The sequence below is a fragment of the Loxodonta africana genome, chromosome 3 (genome assembly GCF_030014295.1).
Source record: "Loxodonta africana isolate mLoxAfr1 chromosome 3, mLoxAfr1.hap2, whole genome shotgun sequence".
Taxonomy (NCBI): Eukaryota; Metazoa; Chordata; class Mammalia; order Proboscidea; family Elephantidae; genus Loxodonta; species Loxodonta africana.
Window position 1 is genome coordinate 51,001,645 of NC_087344.1, and position 22,981 is coordinate 51,024,625.

The window sequence follows — 22,981 nt, forward strand, 5'->3', positions numbered from 1 at the left end:
GAATCAGTCATTTCTCCAAGGAGCTATGGAGAGAGGTATTTAGGAGCCAAGATCTGGGCACTATGTGTGCTCATTGGTACTGGGATGTCACTGCTCCCAGGCACTCTCAATGGACAGATCTGAGTTTGCTTTAATTTAAAAATAAAGCTGCCCCTCCTACCAATTGTGGGGTCTGTCAGAGGCTCTGGACAGCTGTCACCATGGCTCTCTGGCCTTTAAGCACTGGCCCACAGGCCTGTGCATCCTCTGGACCCTTAAGAGGGCCATACGTGCCTATCAGGACTCCGAGGGAGAGAGCACACATCAGGACCACTCTCCCACCCATGCCAAGCCACTTCATATATCCAGTCAATCCTGCTCCAGTGGGGCCCTTGGGTAGCTGAACCACTTTGAGAATGTGGCTCCGGTCTCCGGTCTGGCCTCGACTTACCCTTCCAGCCCAGATTTCTGTGAGTTTTGAAAGCTGTAGGATCACTCTCTTCTGGATTGACAGGTTTGTCAGTGGTGGGGGCAGTAGGCATAGCTCAGCCATAGAACCACTGCAGCCACCTGGGCCAGGCCAGGCAGGGGCTGGGTACCAGGAAGGCCTAATTCACCCACCATAGCCCAGCACACCCAGGCAGCCCAGTGCTAATGGGAGAAAGTCCTGGCCAGCTGATCCCTCCACTCCCTTGCCTCACCCAAACCCAGCCCCACCCAACACTGGCAGGGCCTCACTGATGCTGGGTGGGCCAAACCCAGGGCCAGCTCCCCCTGGAGACAGCTATCCTGCAGCAGGAGGGAGTCAGGTCAGACAAGGCCAGCCCTGAGACCCCTGAGCTGGCTGAGCACTCCCCCAGTGCTGCCAGTGTTTCTCCCGTCTCCCCGCAGTTCAGGGCTGGGAATCAGGAAGCCTGAGTGCTGGGCTTGCCTCTACTAGTGACTTCTGTTTGGACCATAGTGTCAAGCCACACTCTGCTTACAACCTTCAGAGGTTCCCCATTGCCCTCAACTTAAAATCCCCACTCCTGGACCTGCCCTGGAGACCTCTCCAACACCCACATCACACCCTAATCACACCAAATTGTGGTTCCCTTGCACAACCATGCAGCTTCACACCTCTGCACCTTACTCTGCCTGCATCATTCCTAATCATCCCTGAGTCTCAGCTCTGGGGTCACCTCCTCCAGGAAGACTTCCACCCATGCCCCAGATCATCTCTGCTTGCTTTGTTGTGTCCCTGGTGCCCATGCACCTTCCCAAGCCCCACTGTGAACAACCTCTTGCCTGCCAGGCAGCAGCCTGGTATAGCAGAGAATGCTTGGGTTTGAAATTGGGGATCTGGCTTCCCACAAGGACTCTGCTACTTCTGCTGTGTGACTTTGAACAAGTCACTGCACGTCTCTGAGCCTCAGTTCCCTCATCTGTGAGCAGAGAGTCTAATTGGGATTCCCAGCCCTGCTTTCAGTTCTGGACTCTGCCCCTAACTTGTTGTGTGGACTTGGGCAAGCCCAGTCATTGGGCACAGCCTCAGTTTTTCTCTTCTGTAAAATGGGGGTGCCCATAAAACTCGTAACAGACGACTGAGGCTCCAACAAGCCTAAACATGTGAGAAGATTTTGTAAACCTCAGAGCCCTACACAAGTGGTCGATGAATCTATTTCAACAGTTCCATGAAGACACATGGGAGGGAAGCCAATGGCTGCTCTTAACCACTCTCTCCAGAAGCTTCTAGATCAAAGGTGATGGGGCCTGCTGGCATGTTGGCTGGGCTCCGTGGGGTCTGCTCCCCAGGCACCCTGTCCACCCCTCATCCACCCCAACTTCCAGGGTTACATGACACATCTATATCACACAAGAAGCTGTTCAAACACTCGAGGTGGGAGTGAGCCCTTCACTCCCCACTACTCCTGGCACAGGAGGCCCCTTTGACCCCACTGCTGCTCCAATGACTCAAAGCCAAGATCAGTTTGAATCATCTGCAACTTTTATTACAGAGCAGAAATAAGTCATTTTCTAACAATAAATATAAAAAAAAATAATAATAAATTAAGGTTCGAAAAAAATACACAACAAAACAAAATCATTAACACTGACTGAATCATAAAGTTTAAGAGATAAGAGGTTGGTGAACTGGGGAACAGGCAGGAAAGGCCTGCCAGCACCGGCCCCCCAGCCCTGGGAATGTCTGACACAGGCTGTCCTCTGCCCCAGCCCCGGAGGGGCCCCTGCCACACACACATTCTCTCCACAAGGTACAAAATATATATTTAAAAAATCTCAACACAACCAAGCATCCATGAGGGCCCTGGGAAGCAAGAATTTGGCCCTTTGGGGCTGAGGATGGGGCCTGGGGGTCTAAAGAAGGCACTGGGTAGAGCAGGGGGGCTTTTGGGATCTTCACGCCGAGCAGAGTTCACCGTCTGTCTTCTTGTAAAGAGTGATGAGGTACCCTGTTCACATGGCAAGGACTAATCCCCCCATCTCCCAAAACCGTCTCAAGGGAGAAGGCAAAGAGGAAGTCAGTCGGTTTGGAAATGTTCCCCTTTTTGTCCAAAGGCCTTGGGGGGCTCCTTCTCCAGGGGTTCTGGAACATGGTGGTGCCTGCTAAGTGCTTGGCTTCCTTCCAGGGGAAGAGGTCCCAGCAGGGGATCCCTGAGCGACTCCTCAGTTCAGACCAGGGTGTCATCCTAGGCCCACCTTCCCCTCCCCCCCAGCAAAGCCCTCAGGGTGGCATTGATAAGGAACAGCTAGAAATAAATAAGATCTCTGGTGGCCCAGTGCTGAGCCAGCAGGGATGCCACTCTGTTTCTTCAAGTATTCTTGGCCAAGGGGGGCAAGCGGCACTCGTGGGGTTCAGATGGGGATCCCCACCGTGTTCACCTGGTCCTTGAGCCCCAGCAGACTATAGGCGATGCGCTTCTGGTGGCCGGGCAGCCGCACCCCAATCCGCTTGATGTCGCTGAGGGCACCGAAGGAGAGAGGGAGAATTAGGGCCAGAGCAGGGGAGGGGCTGGGCTGGACAGGGGGTGGTGGGCAGCTGTGAGAGGGAGGCAGAGGTGGGGAGAGGAAGGGGACAGAGAGGGGGCCTTGGGGACCTGCAGGTGAGAGAGGTCCAGTTAGCCTGAGGCCTCAGAGGAGGATCCACTTCCCAACAGCTTGCTAAGAAGCTCCAACATCAACAAAGTTAGGAAAATCATAAACCCTGCGAGAAGCTTTTTCATCAAATCTTCACAATAATCTGGTAAAATGGGTGCCATCTTCACTCCCATTTTGTAGGTTTGAAAACTGAGGCTCAGAGAGGTGAAGTGACTTGTCCAAGGTCACTCAGCCAAGAGGTAGAAACCAAACCAGCTGTGATCAAACATCTCTTCCCCGCAAGAGAGTCTGTCCCTAATGCCCCCAGCTGAGTGAGGCCTCCTCCCCAGGTGGCATTTATGCTGTCACCAGGTGCCTGGATGCTCGAGACTCCCTAGGGTTGTTTGCTCAAGGTCTCTCCTGACCATCACCTTATTTCACCCTCACCCTTTCCAAGTTTTTACTGCCAGTAACTGAGGAAGGACTCTGGAAACACCTGCTGAGGGACCATCAAGGGTTAAAGCTCTGTTGGTCTCGAATGGGAGGGGCTTCCAGATCTGGTGACTGGATCGCCTGAGGCAAGTTTCTTGCTTTAAGAGAATCTCAATTTCTTTACCCATAAAATGGGACAATAGTGCCCAACTAGAGAGTGGGTGCCCCTAGAAGCTGGGGGCAGAGGGGAAAGGCAGCATCAGGACCAGATGGAAATATGTTCCCAGGAGCCCACGGCCCTGCCTCCCCCACCTCCCAAGAGGTGCAGGCTCCCCTGGGCTCCCCCCTTACCTGCCCCTCATTCCCTTGTAAAACCACTTATGTTCCCAGGAGCCCAGGAGCAGGACGTTTATTGCCCACTTTGGGAGTTTTTTCCTCTGCCGTCCTCACCCACCAGCTCAAACCCATGAAAACACCCAGGTTTTTATGGGCCTTCTTTTGGCTGTAAACCTGGCTAATTACACGGTGCAAGCTCCTATTTGCAATTCTGGAGACATGGCTTTCCCACAGGCTCAGGAGCCTCTGGAGAAGTGCTGAGCAGGGAAGGGCAGACCCAGGTGCACGGGAAGGGTAGGCTCAAGGACGTCCCAGAGGCTGGGCAGCTTCCTGCAGCAGGAAGACCAGAGGTCAGACATTTGGAGGAACTTCCTAACCTACCACCTGCAGTTGGGCAGTTGGAAGCTATTGAAAAAGAAGTGTTTTCCCCACACCTACAAGTTTCAAAGTGTGGCTCCCAGACAACTACTCTGACCACCAAGGAAGGGGGCTCTTACTGAAAAGGCCCAACCCCAGACCCACTGAACGTGAATTTCTGAAGGTGCGGCAGAGTCTGCATTTTTATCAGACCCGAGAAGATCCTGGCCGTACAGTTTAAGAATCAGTCGGCTATGTGGGCTCCATGAGGCCAAGGATTGAGCCCTTGTCTCCTCAGAACCATCCCCTACACCTACCCCACCGGGATCCAGTACGGGCCTGGTACCCAGTAGGTCCTCAGGAAGGATCTAGTGAATGAATGAATGAATACTCTAGTAGAGACTGAGCCACCCTTCCTCCAGGTTAATCTGATACAATGGGAACTGAGATGGCTACCAAGGCCCACGTGGAAGGCCAAAGTCCTAGGCTGGGAGGGAGGAGGTCGAATTCTTGTCCTCACTCTGCCTTGGACTCACATCAAGGCTTTGGGCAGGTCTAGTCTGTCTTTGCTCGGCAGAGTACAGGGTCAGCGGAAAAGAGGAAGACCCTCAACGAGGTGGATTGACACAGTGGCTGCAACAATGAGCTCAAGCATAACAACGATTATAAGGATGGCGCAGGACCGGGCAGTGTTTCGTTCTGTTGTGCGTAGGGTCGCTATGAGTCGGAAGCGACTCGACGGCACCTAACAACAACAACTAACAAGTCTGTCTTTAGGAGACCTGGTGGCATAATGGTTAAGCACTCAGCTGCTAACCGAGAGGTTGGAGGTTCAAACCCACCCAGCAACTCAGAGGTAGAAAAGACCTGGTGATCTGCTCCCATAAAGATTATAGCCTAGAAACGATATGGGGCAGTTCTACTCTGTCACATGGGGTTGCTATGAGTTGGAATTGACTTGATGGCACAGAACAAGAAGTCTGTCTTTGGGCCTCAGTTTCTTCATATATAAAATGAGAGGCTTCAACTATATGCTCCAGAGCAGCCTGCCCAGCCCCCTCCTCTTTCAACACAAAGCTTTTCCTTCCTTTCTCCACTTCATTTCCTAACCACAAACAGAGTGACAGACTGGGAAGAGGGTCATAGACAGGTCAGGCTCCTGGGGTCTACTGCAGACCACCCCAAACTTGCCCCTGCCCCAGGCTGTTTTGCCCTCAGGGGTCAGGGCGGTCATCCCCATCAATTCTCCTCAGAGGAGAGAGGCCACCTTTACACTGCCTGGTCTTTCTCCCGAGCATACACATTGCCAGCCCTGGCCCTGGAAAATTCAAAGGCCATGTGCACATAGTGGGCACCTACTATGTGCTTGTCCTGGACACAAGGAGAGTGAGAAATGGCTCCCGGAGCCTCACGCATATGGTTATTCACTTTGCCAGCAAACGCTCCCTCAGCACTGGCCTGTGCCCTCAACACCTCAGAGGACGCTGTCAGGCCCTACTGTTGGGTGGGGTTTTGCCTGGGATACTATACCCACCATCTTCACTGGCTTCTCAAAAAAAAAAAAAAAAAAGGTTAGAACCACTACTCTAGCTAGAAACCCAACTGACTCCAAAATTACATGGCGAAAGCTCAAGCTGAGACCAAGATGGTGGCTGTGGGGCCATAGGGGAGCGTGCAGCCAGCCCCAAGGTGGCAGAGGGACAAGGGGAGAAGGGGTTGGATGTTGGAGCCTATATCACCGCTGAACGAGGACCTCTCTGGGAAAGGAGCTGAATTATCCTAAGACTATCTCAGAGCCACTGGCTGGGATCCAAGGGATGTGTAGACACAGCTTTCAGCTGTCAAAAGTGCTTTGAGATTCCCCACTTAAGTGGAAAGAGTTGTAGGTGAAGGAGGAGGTAGGGGTAGCTGTGAGTTACTCAGGCCCCGGCTCCGAGCACCAACAGGCCAGTGGGAGGTGGAGGGAGCGATGAATGACTTCCTGCGTTTATCCAGGCCTTTTCAAAACAAAACACACACACACACACACACAGCCTCCATCAATCCAAGACAGCCCCGTCCCTGCTCGTGGGAAAGGAATTGGCAGAGGAGCACCCCGGGCTATTCCGGGAAGTTTCTAAGAACATGTGTTTCCTGTAAGCATTTCTCCTTGCCTTCAGCTCTGGTCACCCAGAAGAGAAGCTGCGTTGTCAGGTGGGAGGGGTGAAGGGTGCTATTCCAGGGTTTCAGGGAAAAGGAGGGAGCCCAGGGACCCTGGCATTTACCCACTGATGGTGGCTGGAGAGCAAGTGAGTGGAGGACAAGAGAGTGCCATGGACTATGCCCCAACTGTGTATCAGGTGTGCAGGTAAAAAAAAGACCCAGACTCAAAAAGCAAACCTGATTTGATCAAGGTTACCTGCTAGGAAGCGGCAGATGTGAACTTGAACCCAAGTGTGACTGCAGAGGCCAAGCTATGACTGCAGCTGGCTGGCAACAAGAGGTCCTGGGACCTGTCTCCTCCGCTCAGTGCACACCCTACCCTACCCCCCACCCACGCCTCCTTCTGGTCACTCTGTCCGATGCCTAATTCCCATCCTTGGCTGTTCCCTGGGGTGGGCCATGGCCTGGTCCCAGAGGCCTTGGCCAGCAGGTCAGAAGCCTGAGTGGTTTCCAGAGGCCCCAGAGAATAATCACGCACCAGCCCAAATCCCGGAACTTCTGTGACCCAGAACTGTGGGACACCCGGGCTGCCCTTCCATGTGGTTCCCAAAACCTCCCGGCCCCAGGGCCCATTCCTGTCATGACGACATTGGACCCTGTACAAGCTGGGCTGGGCTGTTGGGACCTACCACTATTTTTAGAAGGACAAAAGGCTAAGAGGATAATGTCTTCTCCCTCTTGGGACAGGAGGAAGTGTCTGCACCAAAGCTGTGTCGGGAAAGGTCCCCATGCTGGAGCTGGAAAGGAAAGACATGCTCCCACGGGGCAGCCTGACAAAAGGTCAAGCCCAGGGCCAGCAGGGGGTGAGTGGCGCTTCTTGCCAGGATGGAGCACAGGGCTGAGAGTCAACACGTAGGGAGAGGCGCCCGGGGGAAGGGGGCGGGAGGAGGGGAGTGAGGTTTGGACCAGGGCTCCCTCTCCTGGGCGGCAGCCAAGAGATCTCAGGACTGTGCCCATTTCTCCTTAGCATCCTGGGGAGGAATGCTGCCCCTAACAGGCTATGTGACCTCAGGCAAGCTATGTAACCTTTCTCTGCCTCAATTTCCCATTTGTTAAATGGAGAAAGAATAATCATGCCTGTTCACAAGGCTAATAGGGGATTCACTCAGACGATGATTCCCTCCTACCAACTGTGGGACCTGAAGTAGGCCCTATAACCTCTCTGAGCCTCAATTTCTCCACTGATAGCCACTAAGGTCCTGGACCTCTGGTGCCTGCTGACCAGAGCTGGAGTCTTCCTCTTGCCCTAGTGGCATGTCACCACACCTCTCTGCACCTGTTTCTCACCTATCCAGTAAGGGTATCAACAGGACCCACCCACATCATGAGCGCTGATTCAAAGTGCTCAAGCACAGAGCCAGCACATAGTCAGAGCTCAACAAATGGTAGCGACTGTAATTACTAATTATTTTCCCGTTCTGGAAAAGACACAGGAAGAGGAAGGTGCTGAGAGTGGGTGCCCAGAAATGCTGGCTGCAGACCTGCCTCCTACCCTTCCCATCGAGCCTCTCTCCCCAAAAGAGAAGGAGAGTGAGTGAGAAGAATGGAGTGTTGGGAGGGTGGCGAGAAGGGCAGAGGGTGGATGGAGCTGGAGGCAGCCCTGAAGGGTGGGAGGCAGGTGGGTGGGTGGGCACAGGGCTGGGCCGACTCACTCATTGGTCATCTGCACCACCTTCTCGATGACAGTGTAGCCAGCTGTCATGAAGTGCTCCGTGTACTGCTGCATCTTGATGGACTCAAGCCATTCAGACACGGTGCGGAAGGGCACCCCCTCAGAGCCGCTGGTGCTGGGCAGCCGGATGGACACCCTGCGACAGGACCAGCCCATCACTGAGGGGAGCTGCAGCAGCTAGCCCACCCTGGGCCCTATGCCTGCTGCTCCCTGACATTCAGTTCATCCAGCGGTCTTGTGCCTCCGTTTCCCCACCTGGGCATTGGGGAGCCAAGTCAGGCAGGGTTCAGTGAGACAGCCTCGCACACTGGAGTATTCTAGAAGTATTTCTACTACTCCACTTCTGCACCCACTAATAATACCATCACCCGTAACTGCAAAATAGCAAAATGTTAAGAGCAGGGGTTCAGGTTCCTAGATGTGCAATCCTGCCTGGTCGCTTACTTAATCCGTCTGTGCCTTGATTTCCTCATCTACAAAATGAGGATAATTATAGGACCATCTCATAGGTTGTCTAAATGAGTTAAAACATGCTAAGGTCTGAGTGCAGTGCTGGGACTTTTACAAAGATGTTGCTTGTTTCTATTAGTATGACATTGCCATCCCCTGTCCACTCTAAGGAAAGCCTGTGCATAACTTCTGGGTCTCCCTCTGGCAGACCACCATCTTGAACTGGCTCGGGAGCCTACGGAAGTGAAACTGAGGCTGCCCCAGGCAGGCAGCATGGAACTCACCGGGGGTCGAAGTCAGCCAGCGTCTTGAGGGAGTCGGGAGCTCGGATGAGCTTGTCGAGGATGCTGACAATGTCAGCGAACTTGGGGCGGCGGGCACGCTCCTGCTGCCAGCACTGCATCATGAGCTGGTAGATGGCGGAAGGGCAGTCCATGGGCGTGGGGAGCCGGAAGCCGTCATTGATGGCTTTCATCACCTGGAGGGGCAGGATGGTCACAGGAGGCAGCCATGGAGATCTGGGACAGCGCTCATGGCCTCCAAGCCCATGAAGGCCCTCTGGGGGCCCCAGTGCGTACAGGTAGGCAGGGAAGAGGAAGGGCTATCCGGAAACAGATGGAATGGGCCTCCTTGAGCCCGACATACAACCTCTGGAGCTGTACAAAGGGCAAGGGCTAAGGGGCAGTTTCCTGAGTTCTAAGGAGAAAGGGACTCCTGAGCCCGCTCCCTCACAGGGTACCTCAGGTGACAGCCACACTGTGTGCCCTGCAGCCCCGCCTCCCTCCAGCCTCTAGACTTCCCTACATGCGGCTGCCTTTGGCTGGAGCATGTCTCCCCTTCCTCCTCTTCACCTGGCTGGCTACTCTGCCCTTGGTCTCAGCAGAGACGGAGCCTTCTCTGGGAGGCACCCAGGCTGGATGAGGCACCAGGCACCTGTGTGCGCACACACACACACACATGCATGCACACAAATGGACACATGCACATACAAATGAACACACATACACACACATGTGTGCACACATGCTCACAGGCATAGGCACACATAAGAATGTACACACGCGTACAAATGCACTCGCATGTGCATACACACCCCACTGCTTGCTTCCTTGTGGTTTCACTCTCTGGACTGTAAACAGGACTAGGTCCCTGGAACACAGCGCAAACCTGGCACATAACAGGCCCTCAGCAAACATTAACTGAATGAAGGAATGAATGGTGTCTATACCAGTTGAAACTGGCCCCCAAGCCTCTTCTCTGCCCAGCCTGGGATTTGGTAATGAGTTTTAGTTCAGGCCCAGAGCAGGCCTGGGCAGCAGGGGTCCCTACCTCGTGGTTAGACAGCTCCCAGTAGGGCCGCTCGCCATACGTCATCACTTCCCACATGACGATGCCATAGCTCCACACGTCACTGGCCGAGGTGAACTTGCGGTAGGAAATGGCCTCCGGGGCTGTCCATCGGATCGGAATTTTGCCTCCCTGCAGGGGGACCTAGAGCTGGTCACCACTGCCCCTCTGGCCCAGCCCCAGAACTTCAGGGCCCCTCTCCTGTGTTCCCCAGAGGTGTTCTTGCCTCTGAGGTCCATGCCCCAGGTGTACAGGGGAGCAGACCCTGGAGTGGGACGAAGGCGACATCACCCCTTCAGGCTTCGGGCCCCTCCTGGCTCCCACCCTCCAGTGGTGTCAGCCTCCCACTCACACTAGTGGTATAGGTGGCCTCGGGGTCGTCCTCCAGCACACGGGACAGGCCGAAGTCAGACACCTTGCAGACCAGGTTGCTGTTGACGAGGATGTTGCGGGCAGCCAGGTCACGGTGCACATAGTTCATGTTGGCCAGGTATTTCATGCCGGCCGCGATGCCCCGCAGCATGCCCACCAGCTGGAGCACGGAGAACTCGCCGTCCTTCTCCTGCCAGAGCACAGGCCCTCAGTGATGGCTGGCCCAGGGCCTACCGGGCACCCCAAGCTGTTGGCCCCAGCCCTGGCCCCTGCCCTTGCCCACCCCAGCCCACGTGCTCACCCGAAGGAACTTGTCCAGGGCCCCATTCTCCATGTATTCAGTGATGATCATCATGGGCTTGTCTGCAGGGGGTAAACACAGGTTAAGGAATGGCCAGGAGTGAGGGGGGCACAGATGGGAGGTACGGGCATAGCTTTCAGGGGAAATGGGCACAAGAGTTGGGGGTACATGAACACAGGTATGTGCGCAGAGGTGGGAACAGGCAGGGGCAGGAGGTAGGGACAGGTGTGGAGAGAGGTGGGCCCAGGTGTGGAAGGAGGCAGGCATAGGTGCAGAGGGAGGTGGGCACAGGTATAGAGGGAGGCGGGCACAGGTGTGGAGGGAGGTAGGCACAGGTATGGAGGCAGGTGGGCACAGGTGTAGAGGGAGGTGGGCACAGGTGTGGAGGGAGGTGGGTACAGGTGTAGAGGCAGGTGGGCACAGGTATGGAGGGAGGTAGGCACAGGTATGGAGGGAGGTGGATACAGGACAGGTGTGGAAGGAGGTGGGCACAATTATAGGTGTGCTTGTGGGCACAGCTATGGACAGCGCTCTGTCCGGTGGCCCATGGGCAGCTCTCTGCACCCCACCCTGTGGATGAGGTCCCTGAGGCTCTCCCAGCCCATCTCCAGTGGAGCTCACATTTGGAGATGACGCCCTCCAGGCGGATGATGTTGTGGTGGCTGAATTGGCCCATTATGCTGGCCTCGCTGAGGAAATCCACTCGCTGCTTCTCCGTGTAGCCGGCTTTCAGCGTCTTGATGGCCACAGGTACCTCCTTCTTCCCTGATGCCTTCAGTGTCCCCTTGTACACCTCCCCGAACTCTCCTGCGGGCAGGCACGGAGGGGAAGGCGTGCCCCAGTCAGCCCAGTGCCCGCCACCCTCTTCCTCAGGCCCCCAGCAGAGCAAGCCAGCCTCACCTGCTCCGATCACCTTCTGCCGCGTGACACAGGATGGATGGATCTCAGTGGTGAACTTGAGCACAGCCTGGTTGGGATCCTCATATGTGTGGGGGTCCACATATGTCTTCAGAGGCTTCAGTTGTTCTGGAAGAAGGGAAAAGAGGTAGAGTCACAGGTAGCTCGGGGAGGGTCCCTGTGGGGGAGCGCTCTAGGAAAGGACGAGCCAACATTACTAGGGACCTCTGGAGACTTGGACCAGGCTGTGAGATATACAGCTGTCCGAGGAAGCCTGTGGGCCCACCCAGCGCCCTGGAACGCCCTGCTGCCCCCACCTCTGCCCAGAGCTGGGGAGGCGGTGAGGATGGCGGGGACCAGGCTGGGAGTGGATAAGGGCTGCATCTCACCTGACTTAGAGAAGTACACGTCCTCCGAGGACCGACGGGCTCGCAGATTACTCCTTCTGGAAAGACCCCGTGGGGACAAGCACACAGGGAGGTCAGCAAGGCCCACTCTGGCTAGGGGAGCCACCTGCACCCCACTGTGTCCTGAGGGGGATCAGTGGGCTCAGCCTTCTGCTCAGACTCATCATGGGAACAGAGAACATGGGGAAGGCAGGGGGAGAGGCGGAGAGGAAATGAGCAAGCGCGAGGCTTACTCCTTGGGTTCTCCACCCCGTAATGGTCCCTGTACACAGCCGTAATGAGGGCTTCCCTCATTCGCGCTTCCCAGCACTTCCTGCCTGCGTGTCCAGAGGAAGTGTGGACACATCACTCAGAACAAAAGCAGAGATAATGACTGCCATATCCCAGGCCCCACCGTGTGCCAGGCACTGTGTTAAGCACTTTACAGCTCATTACGTCCTCACACCACCGGGAGGCAGGGAGTAGATTACTATCAGTCCCATTTTCCGGATCAGCAAACTGAGGTTCTCGCCCCTCTGTGTCCCACCTGAGCCCCTGGGGAGCTGGGCCATGGGCTTTGACGAACCTGCGGTGGAGGAAGAAGCCAATTCCAATCAGCACCAGAAGGAAGACAACACCAACAATCACACCGCCAATCACCGTCATGTTGCCAGATCCTTCTGTGGCTGTCGGGGGAGACCATCTGATGACAAAGGAGCCTTCACACCCCAAACCATGGCCGCTCCTGCTGCAGCCAAGGCCCACTTTGGGGACCAACACACCTGGGCATCTACTCTGTGGTGGGGGCTTTTACTTGTGATGGCTCATGAATATCAGGTAGAGGAGGAATATTATTTCCATTTCGCAGATGACTAAATAAGAGACTCAAGGAAATGGCTTCCCTAAGGTTTCACAGTAGGTGTTTCCAGGCGTATGGGACGCAAAGCTCCGGCTCTCCACAATGTGGGGATTTGAAGTTCAGTCAGCCAATGCCAGAGTCCATGTCCTTCCTTCTCACCACACTGCCCTGAGCGCACGTCCTTGACCTTCCAACCCCCAGTCCTCAATTTTGCCCCAGCCCAGACTTGGGGCGAGCCCACACAGAGCTGTCTCAGGCTCTGGCTGACTGGGAAAAGGATTTTTTTTTTTTTTTATTTCACCCATAAACACTCTAGCATTCAAATACTTTACTTGAATTCAATATTTGTTCATGGATTTTTTAAAAGTAAAACTTAAATACACAAATCTTCAGGGTACCATTTGATCAGCTTTGCCAAGTGTATACATCTACTTACTCCAAACTGCTAACAGGGTATAAAACACTACCATCACCCCAGAAAGTTCTATCATACAGGAGGGGGGGCATTCCCAAGGGCTTTCATCCACCCCTTCCTCCTGATATGTCCCAACTGCTCCATTTTACCCACAGCCCGGCCCCCTACTCACACAGCGTCTGGAACTCATGCATCTTGCTGCCGGCACCCTGGCCCTCCTGTGTCAGTGCCTGCACCTGGACCAGGTAGGTGGTGTCAGGAATCAGGTCGTCCAGGATCACAGAGAAGCCCTCGGTGCGGCGCACATTGTAGCTGTTGGAGTCCCCCTGTGGGTAGAGAACAGGCCAAAACGGGGGGCAGGGCATCAGCTCAGCCCTCCAGAGACCATCCCCTTGCTCAGCAAGGTGGTTCACCTGTTAGCAAACTGGATGCTCTTCTTACAGAGGAGGAAACTGAGGCTCAGGAGTGGAATGACTTGCTCAAGGTCACAGCCAGGGCTGTCTGATCCTAAAGGCCTTGCTCTTTCCTCCCACTCCCTACTGCCTCTTCCCAGAATTTCAGAACATTGTGTCTTCTCTCCCAGAAATCCTTGCTGTGGTGGCCAGGGAGGGGCAACTCTCCAGGCAGGCCCAGGCCTCAGTTTCCCCATCTGCAGAGCAGAGCTTCCCCAGACAAGCTGTGAGGTGTGACAAGCATCTGCGCGACCAGCATGTCCCCTGCTTCCGGCCCAGCTGGGGTAAGCCCTGACCCTCAGTGAGTTTACCTTCTTGCGGTAGGTGACCTCGTACTTCCACACGCGGCTCTGCTGGCGTAGGGGGATACTCCAGGAAACGCTCAGCGAGGTGGTGGTACGGCCCTCCAGCCTCACCTTGGGGGGCTCTGGGCAGAACAGCAGGTAGGGGATGGGTGTGAGGAGCAACCTCTGGGGTGGGGCAAGTAGACATGGACCCAGTCCCACCCACAACTCCGCAGGCCAGGCTCCTTAGATCCCAACCTGGGATCCTTAACTTCCAGCTCCAACAGCCCAGCCCCACCATAGCACCTAGCACATCAGAGTGCTTGGTGAGTATCTATGAATGAATGCATAAATAATACAAATAAAATAATCTGACGCTTGCTAAAGCCTTTCTAAATATCAGGCATTGGTCTAACAGCCTGACATATAATAATTTATTAAATCCTCTCAACAACTCTATTACTATTTTTTAGGTCTTTTGTTCTTGTTGCTGTTGTTAATAAACACTACAAAACATACATGAATTCAATTATTTCTACATGTACATTTCAGTGACGCCCTCCTTTTCCGAGTTGTTCCTCACCATTAACATAAACTCACTGCCCCCTAAGGTTCCTATCTAAGCTTTCCAGTTGGTGTTGTCACTTTGATCCCATATAGATAGTTCTTAAAAGAGCGTAATGCTCGAGGCATATATTTTTTATTAGTTAAGCTAAACTATTGTTTGGTATTAAGAAGACCTTGGGGAATATTTTTGCTTTAAAGTTTAAAGATTATCTCAGGGAAATAGTTTCAGGGGTTCATCCAGCCCCCGTGGCTCAGAAATTCTGGAGTCCATGAAAATTTGAAATTCTGTTCTGCATTTTCCCCGTTTTGATCAGGATTATGCTATGGAATCTTTTCTCAAAGTGCTCAGTCATGGTAGCCGGGCACCATCCAGTTCTTCTGGTCTCATGGCAAAGGAGGCAATCAGCCACACATTCCATATCCTCCTCCTATTCCTAACTCTCCTTCCTCAGTTGCTCCAGGCAAATAGAGAGCAATTGTCGTGCCTTGGATGGCCACTTGCAAGCTCTTAAGACCCCAAGCATTATACAGTGAACTAGGAAGACAACAGCCCTATTATTATCCCCCTTTCCAGGTAAGGAAACCAAGGTCCAGATAGGCTAAGTAACTTGTCCGTGGCCACACAACCTCAAAGTAGCAAAGTCAGCATATACATGCGGCTCCGGAGTCTGTGCCTTTAACCATTTGTTCTCCTGGCTCTCTCTGAACACAGCTGAGCTGCAGCTCTGGGTGGCCGCCTACCCAAGCAGGTCCTATAGGGCATAGCCACTGTCTACGGCCCTTACCTGTCTGGTTGATACTGACGCTGGCTGTGCGGAAGCTGCGGCTGGTCACCAGCCCCGAGACGCCATTGCGGGCCTCAACAGCAAAAGTGTAGTTCATGTGGGGCTCCAGGTCACTGACTGTCAGGCTGGTGCGGGTCAACTCATGTGGCGGCTCCGAGTAGCGCACGCTGTCCTCGCAAGGCCCGCACTCGCCTGACTCAGGCCAACACTGCTCGCAGGTGACACTGTAGACAACATCCTCACGGCCCCCGCTGTCCTGGGGGGGCGTCCATCGCAGCTCCACTTTGGCACCCATGCCCACGGCTGTGAGGTAGTGTGGGGCAGAGGGCGGGCCTACACAGAGGGGGAGGTTGGGGCATGGTCAATGCCTAGCTGGGCACAGGTAGCTCTGGACACATCCACCCCACCCCAAGCCCTCCTCAGCCACCCTCCCCGACCCTCTCAAGACTCACGTGTGCAGGGCTCGGCCAGTGGGTCATGCGGAGCCCGGAAGTAACCCTCCTCACACTCGCAGGAGGTGGCACCCTCAAGGGAGGGCAGCGTGTGTGCAGGGCACTCCAGGCAGGGGCTCTCAGATGCCTCAGACTTGAAGAATCCAGGTGAGCAGGCTAGAGGAGACACAGGGATTTCAGGCGAATCTATTCCCACCCCAAACAATTTTTCCACTCACATGCCATGGGACCCCAGGCAAGGCATTAAACCCCTACAGGCTTGTTTTCTTATTGGAAAATGTTTGCTTGTGATGAGAAAATGCAGCATGAACACCTAGCACACACCGGGCGCTCAGGAAGTTGCCTCACCCAGGAGCTCCAAACCTTTCCATCACTCCCCACTGGCTCTCGAAAGAAGTGCCGTGCCATTGAGCTTGGCATTCCAGACCACATTTCCCCTTTCAGCTCTGAAGAACCCCACTGTGTGTCTGGCACAGCCTGCTCCCTGCCTGCCCCATCTGCTTGCCCAGCAGGGCCCCACCTAGGTTGTGAGCTGCCGGGGTCAGTGACTTCACTGTGTTTGTTGACTATCAGCACCCCTGGCTGATGAGCCAGCGCACTTGCTCAGGACACCACTCCTACAGGTGCTCTCTTGGTTCTTCCCCCACCTTAAAACCCACCTAGGACCTTCCTGTTCCGGGGCTGGCCAACCAGGAAACAGGAAGGCCAGCCCCTCAGTGTTTTCTCTGGATCTGCTTCCAGGGCCGAGTCATTTCCGCCCCTTACAAGGGCAGCCAGGAAGCTGCTCTTCCTCCCCTGGTAGCAGGTTCTATGCTGGCCCGGCTGGCTGGGTGCTCAGGCACCTGACTCCGGAGGCTTCTTCCTTACACCGCCCTATCCTGCTCCTGCTCCTGCCCCAAGCCCCTTCCTGGCCCCATAGGCAGGAAGCTGTCCAGACATGGTGCCCCCGGTGCAGGGGTATCCAGCACTGCCCAGGCCTTGGTCAGCTGCTAAGTAGCCAGAGTGGGGTGACCCCCTTTAGTTTATTCCCTGGGAGGAAGCACAGCCAAAGGCTGTGGAGAGGGTCCTCGGATGCCTATGACTCAGTTCATCACTCACTGACCCTCTTCTGTCCCCAGCCCCAGGCTGGGCCTAGACTCTGAGATGAGACAGACAAAGCCCCCGAACTCTGGGAGCAGGGGGCTGAGTAGCACGTGGCAATGTCCACCAGAAAGGCGTGGGCAAAGGGCTAAGGAAGTGAAGGGGAACTACCTTTGCCAGGAGCCTGGGGAGTCAAAAGAGGGGATATTTCAGCTGGAGTTCAGAGGCTAAGTAGGAGTTCAGCAGGGCAAAATAACTAGAAGAGGGAGTTAGGGGTAAGAAAGAGCGTAGTTAATACAGAAACTGAGCAGCAGGCAACAAGGCTGAGGAGTCTCCAGGCCAGGCCAAGGAGCCTGGACTTTATCCTAGGGGCAACGGAGAGCCAGTGAAGGCTTAAAGTAGGGAATGATGGCAGTCAGACACACACTGTCAAGTCCCTCTTGGCCCAGTCCCCTGTGTGAGTAGAGGTAGGAAGGGGGTCTGGGAGGTGGGGGACAGGACTCTAGAGGACACCCAGCTTCTGTCATTGACTCTGTTTAGAGTCAGGCTGCGTCCCTGCCCTTAGGCACCTCTTGGGCAGCCCAGCCCCACCCCCGTCCTGGCCCAGGGGCCACACGAGCAGTCTCTCCCACCCCCTCCTCCGTCCTGCCCCACCAAAACCTCAGCACGGCACTGAAGGGGCTGGGGCACACACACTATGGGGGAGGGGGCTGGCCCAGGGCCACCTAGCAGGACAGGAGGTCCCGGACCCCAGTCCTCCAGTGGAGAGAGCCCAGAGTCTGAATCATCAACAGTGACCCCGGGTCCAGCACCTACTGTGTGCAGCTACTTTACATCCATTTATCCCTCACAATAAACCTGCTGGACATGGGTTCTGATATCAGTCATTCCATTTTGTTGTTGATTTTGTTTTTGATTTGTGACTTAGGAGACCTCATATGTTACAAAGTAAAACGGCTCCAGAGGGTTTTCAGGGCTGTAACCTTTACAGAAGCAGATCGCCAGGCCTTTCTTCCGTGGGGCCACTGGGTGGGTTCAAATAGCCAAATTTGTTGGTTATTAGCTGGCCACACACCACTTGTACCACCTGGGGACCTTCATCAATTCCATTTTGGAGGGGTGGAAACTGACACTCAGAGAGGGAAAACAATTAGTCCAAGGTCTCCAGGCTACATAGACATGAAATCAAAACTGAAACCCAGGTCTTTAGGATGCCCAACCCTGAACCTCTCTGCTCTGTCACCTCTATTCCCAGGAAAACTTCAATTTGGAGTGAAGGGAAATTGATATCCTAAAACAAGCCAGAAGAGAAGGGTGGTAAGTCCCAAACCCCTTCAACAGCCAGGAAATCTCAAGACTGATTTCAGAGCATCGGCGTGTGTATGTGTGTGGCACCCCTTCACACAGGTCTTCTCAAACGGGGAACATCTGCGTTCTCTGGGGAGAAAAGAGGAGAAACTAAACCAGGGAGGTTGGGGCAGCCAGAGCTGTCTCCCTCAAACCCTAACTGTCTTCCAAGCCTCCCATTGCAGCTAAGAAATCTGTGTGTCTTCTGCATTCCTCTACAGATCTGTTATAGGACAAAAATAGCTCTCTCCTCCCCCAAATCTCCAAGCAAAGATGAGACTCCAGAAAGCCAGGCTGTGTTTATCCTGGGAGTTCAGTTCTCCCAGATGCCCTAACTTGTCTACCCAGGGGCATATCTGTGCCCTGGTTAAGTGCCAGCTGCAGGTGGTCCAGACCCCACAGAGCTGGGGTACTCTGGGGAAGCAGGCCCCAGCCTCTGGAACCAATCACACCTTTGCAGCCCAAACTCAGGCTCATTCCAGTGAAAGCTTCAGATGCCTACAACCCCCCACGATCCCACCTCCTACTCCCCACTGCGTGGTCTCTCCCAAACCCCCCACCCTGTGCCAGGAGGAGGAAGTGGGGGAAGAAACAGGTTCCATTCTTTGGCCCCAGAGCCCGGGGGCGGCCCGCCTGCTGCCGGCAGGAAAGAGGGAATTTGGAGAGATTTCCGCTGCGGATGTGCCAGTTAATGCAGCGAAGAGGCGGCATCAACAGGGCATGTAGTTGCCTGACGAGACTGTGCAGCCCCTCCTCCTACCACAGAACGACACGGGGCTGGTCCCTGGGGTCCCGCTAGAGTGTGCCATGGCCTGGGGGTCCCAAAGTTACTGCATAGGACACCAGCAAGCCCCTGTGTCTTCCTGACTTTACCTAGTTGGATTTCCATTCTGGGCAGGCAAGTAGGGAAGAGAGGCCACACGCACTTACACCAAATACCCACGTGCCCCCTTAGCCACCCAGCAAACTCCTATGCATCCTTCAATACCCAGCTTAAGCTCCTCTACAAGGCCATCCCATACTGCCGATTCCTGGACCCCTTGTGTCTCTTAGGGCATCTATTACTCAATCTTGTTTTTACCAAATAGAAAATGAGCACTTTCTACATGCTTGGCACAATTCTGGGTGCTAGGGATATAGTGGTGAAACAGATAAACACCGTTTCTGCTCCGGAGAAGCTTACAGGCTGGCTTTCGTGCTCCATTTGAAATTATTTCTGCACATATTAGGCTTCCCTGTGAGGACTGCTGGTGAGCAGGAATGGCGTCCAAGTCCTCTGGGTCCCATGGCCCAGGACAGAATCGGTCGTATAGTAGGTGCCCAGCAAATGTTTGTTGAATGAATGAATAAATAGCAAGAACTATCATGTGCACATTAGACATATGCTCCAGGGCCATGGAGTGAGCAGTGTCCCAGTGCCTAATGGGTCCCCATGGGCACAGTGCACCAGGACACCCACCTGCCTGGCACAAAACCCTGGCTTTGGCATGCCTGGGGAGACTTCCCTGGCCCCAGGTGCCTGGCAGGCCTGGCAATTCCAAGTGAGGGAACTGGGGCACTGTGGCTGCACCCAGGGCTGCACCCCAGTTTTTCCAGTTCCTGATGCCCGGCCCTAAGGTGGCAGCTTGGAGTGACTCAGGGACAGACACTCTCTGCTGTGATGCAAGTTCAGCCCCCGGCAAAATCCCTCCTCCCAGGGCCAACCACCTCCCTGGCTGGTGGTGGCGAGGCCGTGGGGTCAAGAGGTCATGATGGCAATTCACCTGAGGCCAGTCACCTCCCCAAGCCAGGCCCAGCTAGTGATCATGGCTTGTCACCCCAGCCCGAGGACACATAGCCTGGACTTTGTCTCCACCTGACAGGCCACAAGCAGGGACCTGCAAGTTACTGACCCCACAAAAGAGGGGAGCTGATAACTCAGGCCCTGGTGGCTTCTCACAGAAGTGGGGGCCCGTGCCCATGGCCAATTGCTGCCAGCACCCTGCCCCTTTTATACACACCCTGGGGAATCACGCCGGCACATTCTTTCACCAAGCCGAGATAAGCACCGCTCCCCCCAGCCTCCACCTCCTGCTTTCTCCCTAACACCCGCCTTTTATCTCCTGTTTGCTTTCCCTGCCTCCTTCCTTCCGTTCTGGGGACCCATTTACCTCCGGAGAGGGAGGGAGAGGCCCAGTGCCTGCCGGCAGGGCTGCCAGGACCTGACTTTGCCTATAGTGTGAGCTGCCCCCCCACATCACCCACTTCTGCCAGGCCAGAGGAAGCCCCACAGAACTAAGGCCTGGACAAGCCTGAGAGTCACGGCCAACAGCTTGCCAGAGCCGCCACCCTGGGGATCAGCCATGTCCCAGTGAAGCCGGGTTTCTGCCAATAGCCCTGCCTTGGCCCGAGACCACTTTGCCTAAGGACCTTCAGCCATGGGCCCACAGGTGGGCCTGGGCCACTCAGGACACCAGTGCTGGGACCCCCTCCTCACCACACATGGTGAGGTTGCTGTCAATAGCTTGCAACCGAATTCTCAGACTAAGCCAGCTCAGAAAGTCACAGTCACATCCACTGGGCCAGCAAGAGTCCCTAAGAGTCACCGGTCCAACGCACTCATTCTACAGATGGGAAGAGTAAAGCCCAGAGGGGGACTCGCCAAGGTCACACAGTTTGTGGGTAGAAGGACACATGGCATGGGCCAGGAGCCCTAGCTCTTTCAGTCTCTGGTCACCCTTTCTTCTCTCTGAGCCTCAGTTTCCTCATGTGTAAAATAGGGATAAAAAGTCCTCAGTCTCTCTGGGCTGTTTGTGAAGACTGAAGGAAACCTCACTTGTGAAATGCTTAGCAGGGTGCCTAGAAGGGAGTGTCCCTGTGAACTTGGGGACAATGAAACTAGAGTGGGGAGGGGGCATCCCCAAGGGGCCAGGCCCACTGAGGGAGCAGGAGTCTTCAAGAAGGGAATTCCCAACCCCACAGCCCTACTTCCAGCTCTGGCTTCCCAGCTGCTGGGCTGAGCTTCTGGCCAGGGCCGCTGACCACCTGCTCACCTGGCCAGCAATCCCCATGGGCTGAGGCGCCAGCCAGGGCCCCACCAGCTTTGCTGCCGATGCCAACACAGGAAGCTGAGACAGACAGAGAGACAAAGCCACCCTGGGGGAGATGGTCAGCCTGAGTGACTCCACTGTCCCCTGGGCAGGGCTGGTGGGGGGCGGGGTGAGGGTGGAGAATGAGCTTAAGGGAAGCTGGCTCATTCCTGACATAGCTCCCAGAGCTCTCCTGGGCTGCATGCCCACCTGTCCGCACATACCACCTGGGAGGTGCTTTCCTTCCGCTGCCCGCTTAACTCTTTCCTGAGCTCTGGGCTTCCTAGGGAAAAAACTCTGACGAGAAATGAACTTTGGGAATAACCCAGGCAAGGTGCTTGGTGACCTTGGCGTATCCATGCTCCCTTTCTGGACTCAGAAACCCCAACGAGAAAATCGGGGTCTGTGGCCCCAGGGAGGGTCGGGCAGAAGGGCAGACCCTCCCTCCACCTCTCCCTGACATGCTCAGCAATGGTCCCCGATCACCCTCACTTCTAAACGAGCCCCTGACACCTGCACGAGGACCTGCCATCTCAGGGCTGCCCAGAGAGCATGACCCAGGGCCAGGTGCTGAGTCAGGGATTCCAAAGGAACTGGTCACTTCCCGCCCCATTTCCTGACCCATCCTCTGGCCCAGGCACCACTGCATAGCCCGGATTCAAATCCTGATTCAGCCCTGTCTTAGATGTGAGACTCTGGGCAAGTTCCTTCACTTCTCTGAGCCTCAGTTTCCTCACCTGTTAAATGGGATTAATAACAGTCCTTGTGTCATAGAAAGGCGGCAAGGACTCAGCAAGAACATCCAGGCAAAGCACTAGCTTCGCTCAGTACCTGCCACTTAGAAACCATTTAAGTCTATGCTGGGTACTGCTATTGCCTCCATCAGCATCATGGTCAGGGGCTTCTGAGAAAAGTCTGGAAGCAAAGTATAGCCAGCCTGGGAGTTCTCAGAATCTCACTCACTGGGGCCTGGCCACACAGAGCGCCCCCAAACCACACGGATAGGACTTCTGGTGATGGGTAGGGGTCCCAAGGAGGAAAAGTCAGGGCAACAGGTGGCTGGCAGTCAAGAGTGTCGCACAAGCGAAGCTGAAGATTTCTGTCTTGAAAACCAGTCCTCCCACTGGGCTTCATCCTCTCAACCCGGGGCCTGCTCAGCTCTTTACAAACAAAGCCTGCCAGATCCCTGACCCCCCACCTCCGGAGGAGGGAAGGCTGCCCCCTTCCTAAAGAGACCCCCCCAATCCCAACCATCCACTTATCTCAGCAGGGCCTGAATCACCAGCCTGTGGAAAGTTTTCAGCTGCCCCTCACCCCCACCCCTGCATTCTTTTGTGAGGATGTCATGTGGGAGGGGCCTGCTCACCCCACTGGGCTGCCTCATGCCCCCCTCCTCCCCGCAGTCATTGTCTGAGACTCAGAGTATGTTTTTGAGGTCACCAAAGGCAGGGGCCACCTGGGGGAGGCTTGCTCAGTAAAGGGGAGCTGGAGGACAAGGGGGTGGTGGGAAGGGCTGGAACAGAGGCTGCCCCACAGGATTATGGCCAGAAAGGTTCTCAGGGAACTGCTATCCAGGGGCTTACAGACTGTGTTAAGCAGGGTTCTGAGGGTTTGCTTTCACAGGCAAGCGGCCCCATCAGAAAGGGCTTCGGGCTCCTTCCACATTTCAGTCGCTTTAACGAAGGGTCCATGGCTGAAAACAAGCACAGAGTCTGCTCGTGCCATTCAACTTTCTCATTTTACTGACAGGAAACCTGGGGTCAGAGATGACGACTTGCCCAAGGTCACCCAGCAGGTGTGTGCAAAAGCAGGTACAAAACTCCTCATTTCTCAATACCCACTTATCTTGGCAAAGAAGCTCCC

The 22,981-nt window shown here is 55.0% G+C and overlaps 1 protein-coding gene across 2 annotated transcripts in view; it reads right to left on the reverse strand.

Moving 5' to 3' along the window:
- Positions 1–1,944: 1,944 nt before the first annotated feature.
- Positions 1,945–22,981, reverse strand: part of EPHA2 (EPH receptor A2) — a 29,708-nt gene continuing 8,671 nt past the window's right edge. Inside the window, exons 4-17 of one of the 2 annotated variants that reach the window (XM_003413448.4) lie at positions 15,624–15,779; positions 15,172–15,504; positions 13,847–13,962; positions 13,256–13,409; positions 12,396–12,495; positions 11,813–11,868; positions 11,427–11,552; positions 11,148–11,333; positions 10,527–10,588; positions 10,206–10,415; positions 9,836–9,985; positions 8,791–8,984; positions 8,037–8,192; positions 1,945–2,941 (exon numbers count right to left, since the gene is read on the reverse strand). In XM_003413448.4, the coding sequence (XP_003413496.2) occupies positions 2,836–2,941; positions 8,037–8,192; positions 8,791–8,984; positions 9,836–9,985; positions 10,206–10,415; positions 10,527–10,588; positions 11,148–11,333; positions 11,427–11,552; positions 11,813–11,868; positions 12,396–12,495; positions 13,256–13,409; positions 13,847–13,962; positions 15,172–15,504; positions 15,624–15,779 (2,105 nt within the window). In that variant the 3' untranslated portion in view covers positions 1,945–2,835. The remainder of the gene's footprint in view (positions 2,942–8,036; positions 8,193–8,790; positions 8,985–9,835; positions 9,986–10,205; positions 10,416–10,526; positions 10,589–11,147; positions 11,334–11,426; positions 11,553–11,812; positions 11,869–12,395; positions 12,496–13,255; positions 13,410–13,846; positions 13,963–15,171; positions 15,505–15,623; positions 15,780–22,981) is intronic. The other variant, XM_010593082.3, reaches the window with a different exon arrangement.